The sequence below is a fragment of the Pan paniscus genome, chromosome 16 (genome assembly GCF_029289425.2).
Source record: "Pan paniscus chromosome 16, NHGRI_mPanPan1-v2.0_pri, whole genome shotgun sequence".
Lineage (NCBI taxonomy): Eukaryota > Metazoa > Chordata > Mammalia > Primates > Hominidae > Pan > Pan paniscus.
Genome location: NC_073265.2, coordinates 73,770,114 through 73,784,812, shown reverse-complemented (window position 1 = coordinate 73,784,812; position 14,699 = coordinate 73,770,114). Strand labels below are relative to the sequence as shown.

The 14,699-nt window shown below is 51.2% G+C and overlaps 1 protein-coding gene across 2 annotated transcripts in view; it reads right to left on the bottom strand.

Moving 5' to 3' along the window:
* The window catches only part of ALPK3 (alpha kinase 3), a 53,122-nt gene extending 41,885 nt beyond the window's left edge, over positions 1-11,237 (bottom strand). Inside the window, exons 1-3 of one of the 2 annotated variants that reach the window (XM_034939328.4) lie at positions 10,825-11,237; positions 5,061-5,099; positions 820-941 (exon numbers count right to left, since the gene is read on the bottom strand). In XM_034939328.4, coding sequence (XP_034795219.4) covers positions 820-941; positions 5,061-5,099; positions 10,825-11,198 — 535 coding nt within the window. In that variant the 5' untranslated portion in view covers positions 11,199-11,237. The remainder of the gene's footprint in view (positions 1-819; positions 942-5,060; positions 5,100-10,824) is intronic. The other variant, XM_008959582.4, reaches the window with a different exon arrangement.
* Between the last annotated feature and the right edge of the window lie 3,462 nt (positions 11,238-14,699).

Sequence of the window (14,699 nt, the reverse complement as noted above, 5' to 3'; positions counted from 1 at the left end):
GGCTGGTCAGGTTGGAGTCTCTACTGGGTGGTCTGGGGGAGAGGCAATGTCTGGAACCACCCTCCCAGCACTCCCACCCATTATCTTCCCCTTCCAAGGAGTATCACTCTGCTTCCTATTCTGCCAAACGGTTGCTTCAAATTCCATCACGAAGCTCAGTGAAATGCAAGTAACAGTCAGTTTCTAACTCTTATGTGGTACTTACTGTACATAAGGTACTACTCCAAACACTTTGCATGTATTAACTCATTCAGTCTCAAATAACCCTATGAAGTGCATCCTATCATTATCCCCACTTTACAGATGAGGCAGCTGAGAGGTTATATAACGTGCTCAGTAACATCATTGGAAAGGGGATGAGCCAGGACTCCAAGCCAGGCAGTCTGCCTCCAGGGTCTGTAGTCAGAATCACCATATGCAATTCTCCTCTCAGGCTTGAGACTCCCAACCTTCAAATTACTCAACTATAACATGGGGATACTCAGGGAGATGGCCTCAAAGATCTCTTTCCATTGGAGTACTTCTTTTCTTGCAACAAATAAGGCCATTAGTCATGGATGTATCCCTGAGGGTCAGGAACCTTCACTGAGGACAGGTTCTGAAGAAGAGTAGGGTATATATGTGGCTCCAGAATGGGGGAAGCAAGGGGCACCAGCCCACACAGGGATGTTAAACTAGAGAGAAAGCTCAGAAAGTAAATGTCACCTCACGTAGTTTTGTGCACACAGCCCGCCACCCCACCATTCCTGTCCTCACAGCCTCCTTGGACCCTGCTCTGTGCAGAGGCCCTGGCATGGAGCATACAGACAGCATCCTTACCTGTGACGATGCAGGTGAACCTGACGTCGCTGTCCTCGGACACAGACCGGGACTTGAGCGTGGTCTCAAATAGCGGCTGGGTCTCCTCTGTGAGCTGAGCAATGATGGAGCAGAAGGTGCTCCTAAGAGAGGCAAAGAGCTATTCAGAGCTGGCCTTCCCCACAACAAACAGCACAGCCTGGCCTGTCCAAGGCAGCTTCCGTCTTACCATGCCTGCCCATCTTCCTGTGGCCAGAGCTCCAGCACCCCGGCAAGTCTTTCTTCAAGGCAGCTTGTGCCTCTTGGCCAGGCTGGGGCCAGGTATCAAGGGGTTGAATGGAATCCTGACCCAGACCCATTACAATAGGCAAGCTACTGACCATGGGCCAGGCTCCTGAGCATGCCAGTCTACAAGCCCAGGTGTCCCATCCCATCATTGTTTGAGGGGCCTTACTTCACCCTGCACCTTTCATCTCCAGGGACACTGGTGCATGAGGGAGACACACAGATAAGTAGGTCAAGCCTCAGAGATGGAGCCCCCAGCATAGCAGAGCCTTCATTCATGCCAAGAGGGGAAGGCCAGCCAACCCTCAGTGATTCAAGGGTCCTAAGAGCACAGGAGCCTCTCCTAGAGCTTGGGCTCAGAAAAAAAGCTCCTACATTTGTGAGTGCAGACCCACAATGGACAAAGAATAAGCTGGCCAATGCTAGGGGTCTAGACCCAAGGGGGGACTCTAATTCATAAGGGTATCAGAAAGGAGAGACCCAGCCGAAATGGGGCTGGGAAGCAGCCTTGGAAAGCCAGCTGTGGCTCCCCTGCTCCATCCCTGGATACCACATGCTGAAGTGAAACATGGTTGGCTGCTCCAGGACCAACCAGCAGGAGTGCCAAACCACAAACGGATCCACCCCTGCAAAAGCCAGAACTTTTAGTTCCCTTCTCCAGTCCATCTCCCAGATTTCAGGGGCATCAGTAAGCACTGAGTCCAGTACAAACTCACCAACAATGCTCAGGCTTACAGTCTTCTCCTTCCTGGGCCCAGGAAGCAAACCACCATGCCAAACCCTTTCAAGGGCCAGCAGAGACACAGTGCGTTCCTAGGTGTGAAGCGCCACCACATAGGCAGGTTGTGTGGTGCACAAGCCGTGCCCGGCCCTCCCTCCCCAGGCACACATCCCACTGTGAGCGGCAGAGAGGACTGTGAGGGGGCAAAGGGAAGAGAAGCAGGAGAAACTGTAGTGAGAAAGACACATCATTCAAAGGTGCCTTTCCCTGCGCCTCAGAGGAAGGGATGGTCACCCAAGGGCAATGTTTGTCTGTCCATGGCCTCTCTGCCAGGGGCTAAGAGAGTCTGTGGAAGCAGAAGCAAACAGGATCTAGAACCCTCCACTTTGTGGGGAGGGATTCCACATTCGATGTATCTTTTCTGTGAATATTATTCTAGACTTGAGTTTGAGGAGAAGGGTTGTACCCCAGAGAATATCTGGAATCAAGTAAGACTTCTGAACTGATGGGGTTCCTGCTGTGGTTTCACCACAGGAATGTAGATACCTGGGCGTTCATGGAGTTGACAAGGGCCCTCCCCCACAAAGATCACCCATAAAGGGGATCCCAATCTCACATACCTGAACATTTGAGCCGGGTCTGCAGTTAGACATGTTCTGTAACACTCCCTACAACCTTCCCTTGCCTACAACTCATCTGTGCAATAAGCTTCTTTTCCTTTTCTTCTTAAGCCACTCAGAAATAGAGGGTCCTCAGGGCCTAGGCTATTAACTCCCTGAACACTCAGGAAGTGTTAATATCTGAAAACGTTTCTTGCTGCTATCATACTAACAGCAATTTCTGATTTGGGGAAATATCAAATCTCAATCAACACTTTCCAGAAACCACCAGGCTAAACATAATCCTACTTCCATGATTCTGTAATTAATTCAAACCATCCCTAATTATGTCCTCCCTGCATAATTTGAATCCTATCTCATCCATAACCTTGAGCCTGGATCCAATATTCAGCTTAAGCTCCTAGGTATGAAGCCGCTTGGACAAGTCTAAGGAAATCATTTCAGCTACTGGATAAGTGAGACAACAGGGAAACTATGTTTTAAGAAAATTTGCAGAGACAAATGCTCATGCTAGATAATGAAAAACAGGCCAGGTGCAGTGGGTCACGCCTGTAATCCCAGCACTTTGGGAGGCTGAGGCTGGCGGATCACGAGGTCAAGAGATCGAGACCAGCCTGGCCAATGTGGTGAAACCCCGCCTCTACTAAAAATACAAAAATTAGCCAGGCGTGGTGGCAGGCGCCTGTAGTCCCAGCTACTCGGGAGGCTGAGGCAGGAGAATCACTTGAACCTGGGAGGCAGAGGTTGCAGTGAGCCGAGATCGCGCCACTGCACTCCAGCCTGGTGACAGAGAGAGATGCCTCAAAAAAAATAAAATAAAATAAAATAAAAACAAGTAGTTATTTTACTTCACCATTCTTTTTGAATGGAAAAGAACATATCTTCTCAAACTTTCCACATTAGGTCCTAAGCTGTATTATAAAAAAATGTTTACATTAGAAAATAAGTAACAGCTGAAAGGTGTGGCTAGCTGAAAGCCTTCTCTTTCAGGGAAGTGGGTTTGGGGTACATTTGGAGGCACAGGGAGAGTCACTGTATATACTGTCATGTTCTGCTGAATGTCACACAGCTTCTCGTTGCCACAAGCTTTCTGTCCCCATCCTCCAAACCATTCGAATGTGGGATGGACTCTGAGTGTGCTGCACCCTATACCCTGGAAAGCCAGGAAGTCCACACATCTGGAAATGGTCTTGTCCAACCCTGACAAGTCCTTCCAACTCCATGACTTCACAAGGATATCACAGACTAATCATATGTCTCTAAAGAACACCAGAATCTTTGGTTTTCATGATGTTCAGTGGAACCTAACCTTGCCCTTAGGTAAGGTTTGGTTTGCCCAGGTCGTCTCCTTTCAACGCTTACCACACTCCACTTGGAATTAGTTGTGATATCCTCAGTTCCACCCATGAGCCACACAGAACAAAGTCTCCTCAGTGTTCATCCCCATCAAGGACCATGGACATAGTAGTTGCTAATCATGTCTGTAAACATTAGCTATTTAGAAACCAGTTAGCTATTCTGAAATCTTTTTCTGTGTGAAGAAACTGTAGCTAGCTCTCCCCAAAACTATCAGAGTCTGGGATGAGGCCCAAGTGGTGGGAAGTAGCCAGGAAATGTTCCCATTTTGATTGTAACAGTCAGTTCAGCCAAGGGTAAAGAGCTGTCCTCAGTTCAGGAGGCAAGAAGACAGTCATTCAACCAGCAAACCTGGACCATGAGCCTGCCCAGACCTTGCCCTGACTCTGCAGCAGATTCAGAGAATAAGCTATGCAGGAATACATTAACGTGGTATTCTCTGATCTCACAGAGTTCACAGTCTTCAGGGATGGGGAGGAACCAAAGGAAAGGAAAATTCAGAGAAAGAGGAGGTAAAAGGAGAACTTAAATGACTGCAGAAAAAAATTTTAAAAGGCAGTTACCATGGTTAGAAGAAGATAGACAATAAGGTATCACACCTAGGTATGTGGTTACAAAAAACATGAAAACCTAGAATTGGGGCCAGGCACAGTGGCTTATGCCTGTAATCCCAGCACTTTAGGAAGCCAAGGCAGGAGGATCCCTTGGAGCCAGGAGTTCAAGACCAGGGAACACAGTGAGACTCTGTCTCTACAAGAAAATTTTTAAAAATTAGCCAGGCATCATGGTGCATGCCTGTAGTCCCCGCTACTCAGAAGGCTGAGGCAGGAGGATCCCTTGAGGCCAGGAGTTCAAGGCTACAGGGAGCCATTGCACTCCAGCCTGGGCAACATGACAGAGCAAGACCCTGTCCCTAAGAAATAAAAAACCTAGGATGGGGAAGAGGTGGGTCATGTGACATGACTCATGGCTCTCTGTTCTGTTCCCATGGTGTCTCCTAGGGACACAGAGATGTCATTGCAGGCATCTCAGAGACCCCTGCCCATATTTCTATTCCTGAGATCCTGTGCCCATCTCAAATGGCCCACGCAAGCATCAACTCTGGCCCCCTGTGAGAGCCATGTTCACCTGAGTACCTTCTTGCACTCTCCCCACCCACCCTCCAGCTCTCCCCTCACCCCATGCAGCCTGGTTAGTGCACGAGCAGTCACTCAGTGGCCCCTCAATGCCCAGACCCAAGGAAAAAGCAGTCAGAGAAATGTAGTGCAATATGCATTTACCTTCCAGAGCTGGGGTGAGACAACCGGTTGCTTGATAAGCTAAGCAAAAACAGCAAATGGAATCATTAGGCCAAAAAAGCAAGAAGGAAGTAGGCGAAATCAACAGTCGCAAACTATTAATCGGCCACCATCTGGGGCCCAGAAGCCTTTCTATTAAAAGGGACCAGCTGTCTTAGTTGGCCTGCTCCATTTAGCAAGTGGCCTGACCACCGGACACCAATGTATCTGAAACCAAGAGCTCATTAAATGCAGCAGAGTCCAGGAAAATGGTTAGGCAGGAAGGAGGCCCTTTGGGGCTGTGCTTTGAGAAAGGTGTGTCCCAGGCATTTGGGTCACTGCCCCCAAGAGGGAGGCTTACAGCTGCCTGGCATGTTTCCCCACCCCACAGCACACCAGCCTGGGGGCAAGCTCCTGCTTCAATTCTTGGCCTTTGGGAGAAAAGAGCCCCATTCCTGGAAATCCCCTGAGAGGCTAGGAGAGACAGGTGGCTTGGAGAACACCCATCATTAATATGTTAAAGTATGGTTAAAGAGGCCACGCAAGGCAAACCAGCTGGGAGAGTGAAAAAGAGAAAAACAAAGCAGTTAATTCAGCAGGAGCTGGGAGGCACCCAGCTCCATGGTCCACACAAGGCCCATTCTGCCTGAGGCCCCAATCATCTCTCTTGCCTGGGGCAGCTAGGAAAGGCCACTGTGTAGGGCGCACTAGGATGAGGACCCACACAGGACCGCCCCTTAGTGGAGTCTAGCCCACTTACTATGAGCCAACTGTTCCCTCTCCCTCCTCCTTTCCTGATACAAAAATCTCCAGTGGGGACCCTGGATCCCAGCTCCTTGAGAGATGTCAGAGGTCACCCCATCCACACTCCCTTCAGCTGTCCCTATCATGAGAAGAGCAGCAGCCCAGCCTGTTCAATGGTGCTCACGGTCTATGTCTCTAACCATAAGAAAGCTCTATGAGGATCCCATCTCTTTATAACCACAACACCAAACCCATCCTTTTCCCTAAAACCTGGCTTCACCCCTAACCCCGGGCTCCTGGGTTGGTAGATACCTCCAGCATTCTCCCAAACTCCTAAGCTCAAAACCTGCCATCTTGGACTACTTCTTCTCCAACCCCAAATCCAGTCCGTACAATTCTTGGCCCTTGTTTCTCCCTTTCTCTCTACTCTTGTTGTTGCACTACAATCTAGACCCTCATGGCTCCACATTTGATGACCACCTCAACCCCCTCTCCGTAACCCCTCATATAACCCACTTCTCTAACAAAATGCTGCAGTCCCCCAGTGTAGAGGACACTGAGTCTCCACTCCTTAACTGGGTTGGTAGGGCCCTCCCTGATCTACTCACACTCCCGCTACAACCAGATTCCCTCTACTTCCCAATGCTCCGGCGCCACCACAGCCAGGCCTGTCCCTTATCAGCATGAACAGTCCTTCCTGACCCCTGAGCCCTCCCTTTTGTCCTCCCTGTTTGGAAAATCCTTCCTCCCTCCTACTGCTCAACTAAATCCTGCCCATCCAGCCTTCAAACCTAGTTCTTGTAGCTTCTGTGGCTCCTAGTGCAGTGCTGCACAGACAATGGGTATTTAACTGCTGTTCTATAGAAGGGAGAGAGAGAGAGAGGAAGAAAAAGAAAGAGGAGGAAAGTACAGTGGGGGACCTGGGGGAGGGACAGAGGGCAGGGGAGAGAAAGGCATTTTTCAAGCAAGAAGGGTGCTGCCCCCGAGAGGGAGCTGCTGCTCCAGAAAAGATGGAAAGGAGCGTGCTAGAGTGCAGCTGCCTCTGCTCAGAGCTTTAAAAATCCTCTGGAGGCCGCGTGGGCAGAACCTCCCATGGTTCCAAGGCACTGGCCAACTCCATCCTTTCCTGACCATAAATTTCATTTGTCCCTCTCTTTCAGGATTGGGAGATTTCTTCTTCTTTGGGTCTGGACTTCTTCCCCGGGAAGGAGAGGGGGAGAGTTAGCTTTCTAATTCAGAGAGGAAAATGACAAGTTCCACCTGCACGTGGGTCAAGAAGTGAGCTGGGACAGAGGACCCCTCCCCCAGCTCTGCTGCTCCTGGACCAACCGCCCTGCCCTCTCTAGGCCTCGCCCTTACATTGTTAGTCAGGTCAGGAGAAACCCTGGACTAATGGAGGCACCTGGTCTTCAGAAGGTGGGAGACCTGCCTGTGCCCTGCTGGCTGGGCCACAGCTAGGCTCAGGGCTGTCACCCAGGCAGGGGAGCTCCCCATTTACTGCCTCTGAGGGGGAGCTGAATGAGAGGCATCAAACATTGGGGCAGAAAAGCTTTAAAGAGTTCTTCGTGCCACCTTCATCTCACAAAATGGGAATTCATACATAAGCAGAATAGAAGAAAAAAAAAAAAGGGTTGGAGGTGGGGTTGGAATTCAGGGCCCAGAAAGGAAAGGTCTCCTCATAAAGGAGTGAAGTTAGGACTGAGCACAGTGGCTCATGCCTGTAATCCCAACACTTTGTGGGGCTGAGGTAAGAGGATCGCTGGAGCCCAGGAGTTCAAGATCAACCTCGGTGATATAGCAAGACCCCATCTTTATAAAAAATAAATAATTAAAATCTAAACCGGGCATGGTGGCTCATGCCTGTAATCCCAGCACTTTGGGAGGCCGAGGCAGGCAGATCACCTGAGGTCAGGAGTTCAAGACCAGCCTGGCCAACAGGATGAAATCCCATCTCTACTAAAAATACAAAAATTAGCCGGGTGCGGTGGCAGGCGTCTGTTATCTCAGACTACTCGGGAGGTTGAGGCAGGAAGATCACTTGAACCTGGGAGGCGGAGGTTGCAGTGAACAGAGATCACGCCACTGCACTCCAGCCTGGGTGTCAGAGCAAGACTCCATCTCAAAAAAAAAACACACTAAAATAATAAATACATAAAAGAGTGAAGTAGGCTACGGAAAACTAGAACTGACCACGAAAGCTGGGGGCCTCCATCCCTCCTGGCTTTCATCTATTCTGGGACATAAAAGGCCTTTGGACAGTCCTGGCCTGATACCTCAGGTTCCCTAAAAGCCCTAGACAGCCTGGCTGACCCATGCTGAACAGCAGAGCTTGTTTCAAAGCTGTCTGTAGTAACATCATAGGTTCTGTGACTTCTCTGAGCCCACCTGGACCAGGGCCTCCAAGAATCCAGGGGGCAGGGGTTTCTGGAACTTCTGAGTGTCCCATAAAAGCTAATTAATCATAACTGCTTCAAAAAAAAAATCATAACTGCTTCTACTCAATTGTGGCCCCTTAACTTCTCTAGCCTACCCACATCTCACTGTTCTATGGGGGTGAGGTCCTAGATGCCGGGTGACCTGGGGGCTGGGCCTACAGTTTGGTGGGACTATCTGCATGTGAGACCTCTGACCCCAGTGGGCATTGGAAATATTCTTGCACCGACATGGACTGGAAACCCTTTCAGAGCTGTGGGACAGAGAGAGGTGCATAGGGAGATAGGTTCTGGGCCATCCACCAAGGCCTCTGGTGTCCATCAGCTCAGCTGTCCATCAGTTCCCAGGGGTAGCCCCTCCTCACAAGGGTCCATGAGAATGATGCCTGGAGAGCTCCATGACACATCTGTGTGAAGGTAGACCCAGAAGATGTTGGAGCCAAGAGTGAGTGGGGACAGAACTTGCCTCTCAGTCAGGACTCTGGCATAGTCAGGGCTCAGCTGGGCTGGAGCCAACATAGCTGGCAAAATTCTCGAGGGACTGTCTTTCTCCCTATCTCTAGGGAGCTCTCCCCACCCCCACAGGCAGTGAGGCTGTTCTGAGGGACAGCAGACAGTACGATGGCTCCCTCCAACACAGGTCAGGCCTTACTAGAGAAGCAGGAACTGCCTCGCCTCCTCCACTCCCCACTGCAGCCCCAGTCACATTCTCCCCACTTTGGCCAAAGGCTTTTCCAGAGGCCTGATAAATCTGGCTGTCCTTGTCTCTCAGAACCTCTAGGGGTCTGTGGCTAGCCAGCAGGAGCAGTAAAAAACTCTGCAGGGGCAAAACACAGCCCAAAGTCCAAAGCTTTCTCCCACTCCTGCTGTCCTGCCCCCTCCAGATACTTGATGAAAGAGACTCCTTTTAAGAACATTCCCATTTAGGTCCAAAGGGACTTAAGCCAGCCACTTCTATCCTGCCTCTAGCTCTCAGGCTGGCACAAGCTTTGTGCTCATGAGGTGTACAATTAACATTTATCTATCATACAACTGCTCAGCCAGGCAGCAGCACTATGTCCATTCTCCAGCCCTTTTCCTAAAAGCCCAGATCCCCTGCCCTCCCCATTCTACCTGGTTTTCAAGGCACTCTTTCCTCCCTTCCTTCATTGCTGCTGTCTCCAAGAAGGACCCTGGTTCCGCCTCTTCTGTTTGTTCCACTGGTATTGACAAAGGCCAAACACAGGAGGCAAAGCCCAGACAAGTCACTGTGACAAATGTGAGGCTCCCACAAGGGAGTCAGCTTCTCTAAGGACTGGAATAAATGTCCAAATTTCATTCTGGTTTATCTGTAGAGCCAGGAGTAGGAAAAAGGGGTATTCTTTCCTGGCAGCCAGGGTCCTTGTTGAGTCTGACTCAGTCACTAACATCAGTCCTCAGCCCTGCCCCAGACATGTGACACCATTTGACGAGTTTTATGCAGAAACCGGTTCCGGTTACATTTGAACTTTCCCAACTCCAAGGTCAGTAGGACTCAGCCAATTCACGAGGAAGTGCCCAGGACTTTTCCTGAATGTCCTTGATGCCTGTTTTTATGCTGTTTTAGGAATGGAGAACAAGAGGTCTCTGGACAGCCTCTTGGAGGAATGGCCGTTTTCTGCGTAATACACAAGTCAAGTTCTCAGGCTATGAAACAACCACTATATCAACACATTTCCCTTTGGAAAACAGACTCCAGAAGTAGAGGGAAACTGAGCTGCCCACAGGGGGCAGGAAGTGTCTGTCTCCATGGCAATGCGCGTGTCCACGTGTGCCTGTGTGCCTTTGATTGCCTGGATGCCTGTCTATTGTCTTTGTGTCTTTATATCTGTGGGTGGCCTAGCTGCTAAAACAAAGCTTCCACACCTCTTGAACTCTTGGAAGACCAGTGAAGGGCTCATCAGTTCCACACCTCCCTTGGCATTTCACTTCCCCAAACTGGACAGGGCACTTGGCTCCCTCAGAGCTGCAAGTCCTTAATTCCCAACATCTCCAGACAGTACCTCATCCCACCCCCTATCTCACCAGCCCCCACTCAGGTCCTGGGGAGGACCCAAGTCCTCGGCCCAGTAGAGGAACCTTATTTACAAAGGTTTATTTCTTCCTGGAGAACCTCCCCACCCTGAGCTAAGCAGCTCCTACTCTGGGCAGCCCCCCAGCACCCTCTCCCTGTCCCCACCAGTGCTCTCCCCCTCCCTTCCTGCCAGGGAGGAATTTCAGCCACTCTGGCTTTCCTTATCGCTAGCTGTGGAATCCCAAGCCAGGGAGTAGCAGGGTAGGGGGCAGGGGAGATAAGGAAAGCCTTCAGACCCCATGAAATCACTCCAAAGTGGAGCCTTTGTCCTCTCTTGAGCCTCGCATTGCCAGAGGCCTGAGGCGCATGGATCAGGAGGGGTCACAAGGGGCTATGAAAGCCATTCCAGCCCGGCCATGTCCCCAGGCCCTGGGCCTTGGGGCTGAGAGGGCTCGAGGGCGCAGGCCCAGCCCGGCCTCCAGGGGCCAGGCCGCCCTCACAGGGACTGATCCCAGGGCATCGCCGGCCCGACGCCGCCCTGCCCCTTGGTGCCACTTACCTGGTCTCGGGCCGCACGCTGAGCAGGTAGCTCCGGCTGGCTGGGCTGGGGATCCACACGGGGCCGTCGTCCTCACCGTCGCCCCCCGCCCCCGACCGCCCACCCGCGCCCCAGCCCCGGCTGGGGGCCCTCCGCGACCCCATGGCACCGCCCTCCCCGACCGCCGGCCCCGCACTCGCCGCTGCCTCGCCTATCCTCCAGGCCCCGGCCCCCGGGCCCCTGCCCGCCGCCGCCGCTCCCGCCCGCGGCTGACGCGCGCCCCTATTTATAGCCGGTGGCCGGGCCGTCGTCACCTGCTGCTGTCCCTCCCCTGGCCCGGCCCGACCCGACCCGGGCAGCGCGGCTTGGAGACGCCGGGGGGCGCCGGGGCCCATGTGCCCGCCCCAGGGCCGGCTCCGAGTCCGCTCCCTTGGCGCCCCTGGTGTCTGCAGTAGCGCCGCGTCTGGAGAGGCCCGGGAGGCCTCGGGAGGAAGGCGCAGCGGGTGTCCTGGTCATGGAGGACAGGCCCCTTCGTGGAGCTCCCGGGACCCGGCTCCCGGCCGGCCTGCTCATGTCCCGTGTGGCATATGAGGGGTCCACGGGGCCTGGCCGGGGCCAGGGGAGCCAGGTCAACCGCTGGCCAGCTTGGGCTAGACCGCGGGAGACCAGGGAGCCAAAGAACCGGCCCTCTTCCTGGCACCAGCCCTGACTGACCCTCGCCTTGCCTCGCCAGTGGCTGTTGGCCCAGCACGTAGACAAGCCGAGCCACCTCCATTAGTGACCTGAGTCCCTGGGAGGCTGGAACCCCTTGGGATCTCTCTCCTGTCTCCCCCAACACCCCCAGTAACTAGCATAGATTAGGGGCTCAATTAACACTTCTAGATCACTCCTTCGGCCTCCATTTCTCAGCACCAGAGGGGGAAATGGGCTGAGTCCTGATACCCAGAAAAATAATCAAATCATGCAACAATTTCCAAGAACTAGTGCCAAGCACTGCCGAAACCTGGTCTAAATATTGGAAGTCCCCACAGGCTTTTTTTTTTTTTTGAGACAGAGTCTCGCTCTGTCGCCCAGGCTGAAGTGCAGTGGCGCTATCTCGGCTCACCGCAAGCTCCGCCTCCCGGGTTCATGCCATTCTCCTGCCTCAGCCTCCCGAGTAGCTGGGACTACAGGCGCCCCACACCACGCCCGGCTAATTTTTTTCTTTGTATTTTTTAGTAGAGACGGGGTTTCACCGTGTTAGCCAGGATGGTCTCGATCTCCTGACCTCGTGATTCGCCCGCCTGGGCCTCCGAAAGTGCTGGGATTACCGGCGTGAGCTACCGCGCCCGGCCGGAAGTGCCCACAGACTTTTTTTCCATCCTTCTTTCTCCTATTTTCCTGAGAGCATCCAGAAAGTACCTGAAGCTAAATGGCTGTAATTGTTAGGAAGTGGGAGCAAAGGAGTCCAACCCTTCTGTTTTCGAAGCTGCACCCATCCCTACTCCTTTTGGAAATGGCTTTCCCCTACTCCGTGTGGTTCCAATGGCAACTACCTTGTTCCCACATGATCCCACTCCTGGCCTCAGTTGACTGCCATCAAACTCAAGCCAGGCTATTCACGGTACCCCATCTCCCTGACTATAGACCCTGGCTGTGCCAATAAAGTTCTTCTCTAAAACATTTTTAACTGGAATTGGGAAAGAAAACCAGACCCTCTGTGGTGGAAAACTGAGCTGTGAGGCCACAGCTGTCAGCAGCCATGTTTCCTGCCCTGTAGAGTAAGCCAGTTTACAGTGAGGAATAAGGAAGCTAGCACAGAGAGAAGCAGAGGCAAAGGACACAGGGTCCTGGTGGCTTTCAGGTGCCCTCGTTCAGGTGTTCCTGGGGTCCAGCTTTGTCCCTGGCCTTCCTGCAGGTTGGCAGTTCAAACTTTCCTTGGAATCTGTGTACCAAAAAAGTTCTCCCTTTGCTATTTCCAATTTAGGCTTCTGTTGGTAGAAGTATCCTGACCAATACTAATGTGTTCTCTCCTAGTGATCCCAAATTCATCTCTTGATCACATGTCCCCATTCATTCTTGCTCTTGGCTCTCTGGAGGTGCACAGAATCTTCAGTCATCTACAGGGTAGTCTTTCAAATATTTGAAAACCCACTTGGAGTTCTGGTTCATTTGTTTAAATCGTGTATGCTGGTTCAAGCAGCAGAGAAAAAAAGGGGGTGGGTGGGAAAGCATGTGAACACTCATGTGTCAGGTTAGGGCACAGGTGCTAGAGGCAGGGGTCACAGGATCTCTGCCTGCAAGAAGCTCACAGTCTAATAGGTGGGACAGGCAACATACGATGCAGGGGAAAACATACAATTCTAAAACTATGTATAGGGAAGCACCAAAGTACAGAGAAAACGGTGGTTAGTTCTGCCCATATTAGGACAGTTTTACAAGGAAGGAAGTAAAACTTGAGAAGGATTTTGTAAATTACGTAGGTCCTCGCCAAGTAGACTGTTATGGGTGGGGAGCAGGAGGAACCAAATATTCCAGATAGAGGGAACAGTACGTATAAAGATATGGAGGACTGACACAGCCCGGTATGCAAGTCACTTGAGTATGAAGTCGACAGGAAAGTAGAGAGAGGATGACGAGGCAGGGGCTAGAGCCTTGAGACCTTGCCTAGCACAATGGGGACTCTGGACTTCCCTTCCAGGCCATTTCTCATATGACAATGGATTTGGTGCCACTAGTTACCCATTCCAAATTACCAATTTCCTCTGGAAAATGTGGCCCCTGCAGAGGTTAGACCATAGCAACCTACAACTAAATTCGCACCTATATTAAGGGTGGGTCTGGGCTCCAGACATTAACAACTTCCCTGACAGACAGCCAAATTATTTCACTGACTCAATTTTTCATTGAGCCTGTGAGTTTTCAACAAAAACCACTGTTCATCAAAGTCTTCCCCACTCCTAAAGTCTCTTTTATCCTAAGTATACAATCTTACCTGTTTTTGGGTTTTTTTTTTTTAAGTTAAATCTCATCTTCCTACTCTTATACTTCCTTTCCTTCTTGTCTGTATCTTTTTTAATTCTGCCCATCATCCAGTGCTAACCTATAGGAGAATCTATCCTTCCCATTTTTTTTTTTATGAGACAGGGTCTCACTATGTTGCCCAGGGTGGTCTTGAACTCCTGGGCTCAAGCGATCCTCCTGCCTCAGCCTCCCAAAGTGATGGGATTACAGGCATGAGCCACCACATCTGGCCAAGATTTGGAACCCAGCTTCCTGCTATCTGCAAATTTAACAAGAACACTTTCTCTGTCTTCAACCAAGTTCATGATAGGGGTCAAGCTGAGTAAGGAATGTCAAGGAACTCAGAGATGGAGAAGTCAATAATGCCTTTCCTTTCCAAGTTTACAGTCTAACAAGAGAAAGAGGACATGGAAAGTGGTGTTGTCTAACAAGGACCAGGCTAGGAGTCCAGAGACTAATCCTACTCTTCCACTGAGCAGCAGTGTGACCTTGGCCGAGTGGCTTGCCATCCCTGAGCTTTAGCTTTCTCCTTTGTAAAATGGAGTGGGGCATTCCATTTATGATCCTGAAGGTCATAGCCATTCATTCAGCAAGTATTAACTATTACATGTGAGGCATTATGCCAGGTGCTGAGGGTACAGAAATGAGTAAGTTATAGTCTCTGTCCTCAAGAACCTCTCAAGCCTGAAGAGAGAACAATTAAAACAGAATCATTACAAATCCTGTGATAGAGGTTTGTACATGGTGCTAAAAGAGCACAGAAGAGTGCATGCCTTGGTTCTGCATTAGGAAATAATACAGGCCAGGCACAGTGGCTCACACCTGTAATCCCAGCACTTTGGGAGGCCAAGGCATGAGGATTGCTTGAGTCTGGGAGTTTGAGACCAGCCTGG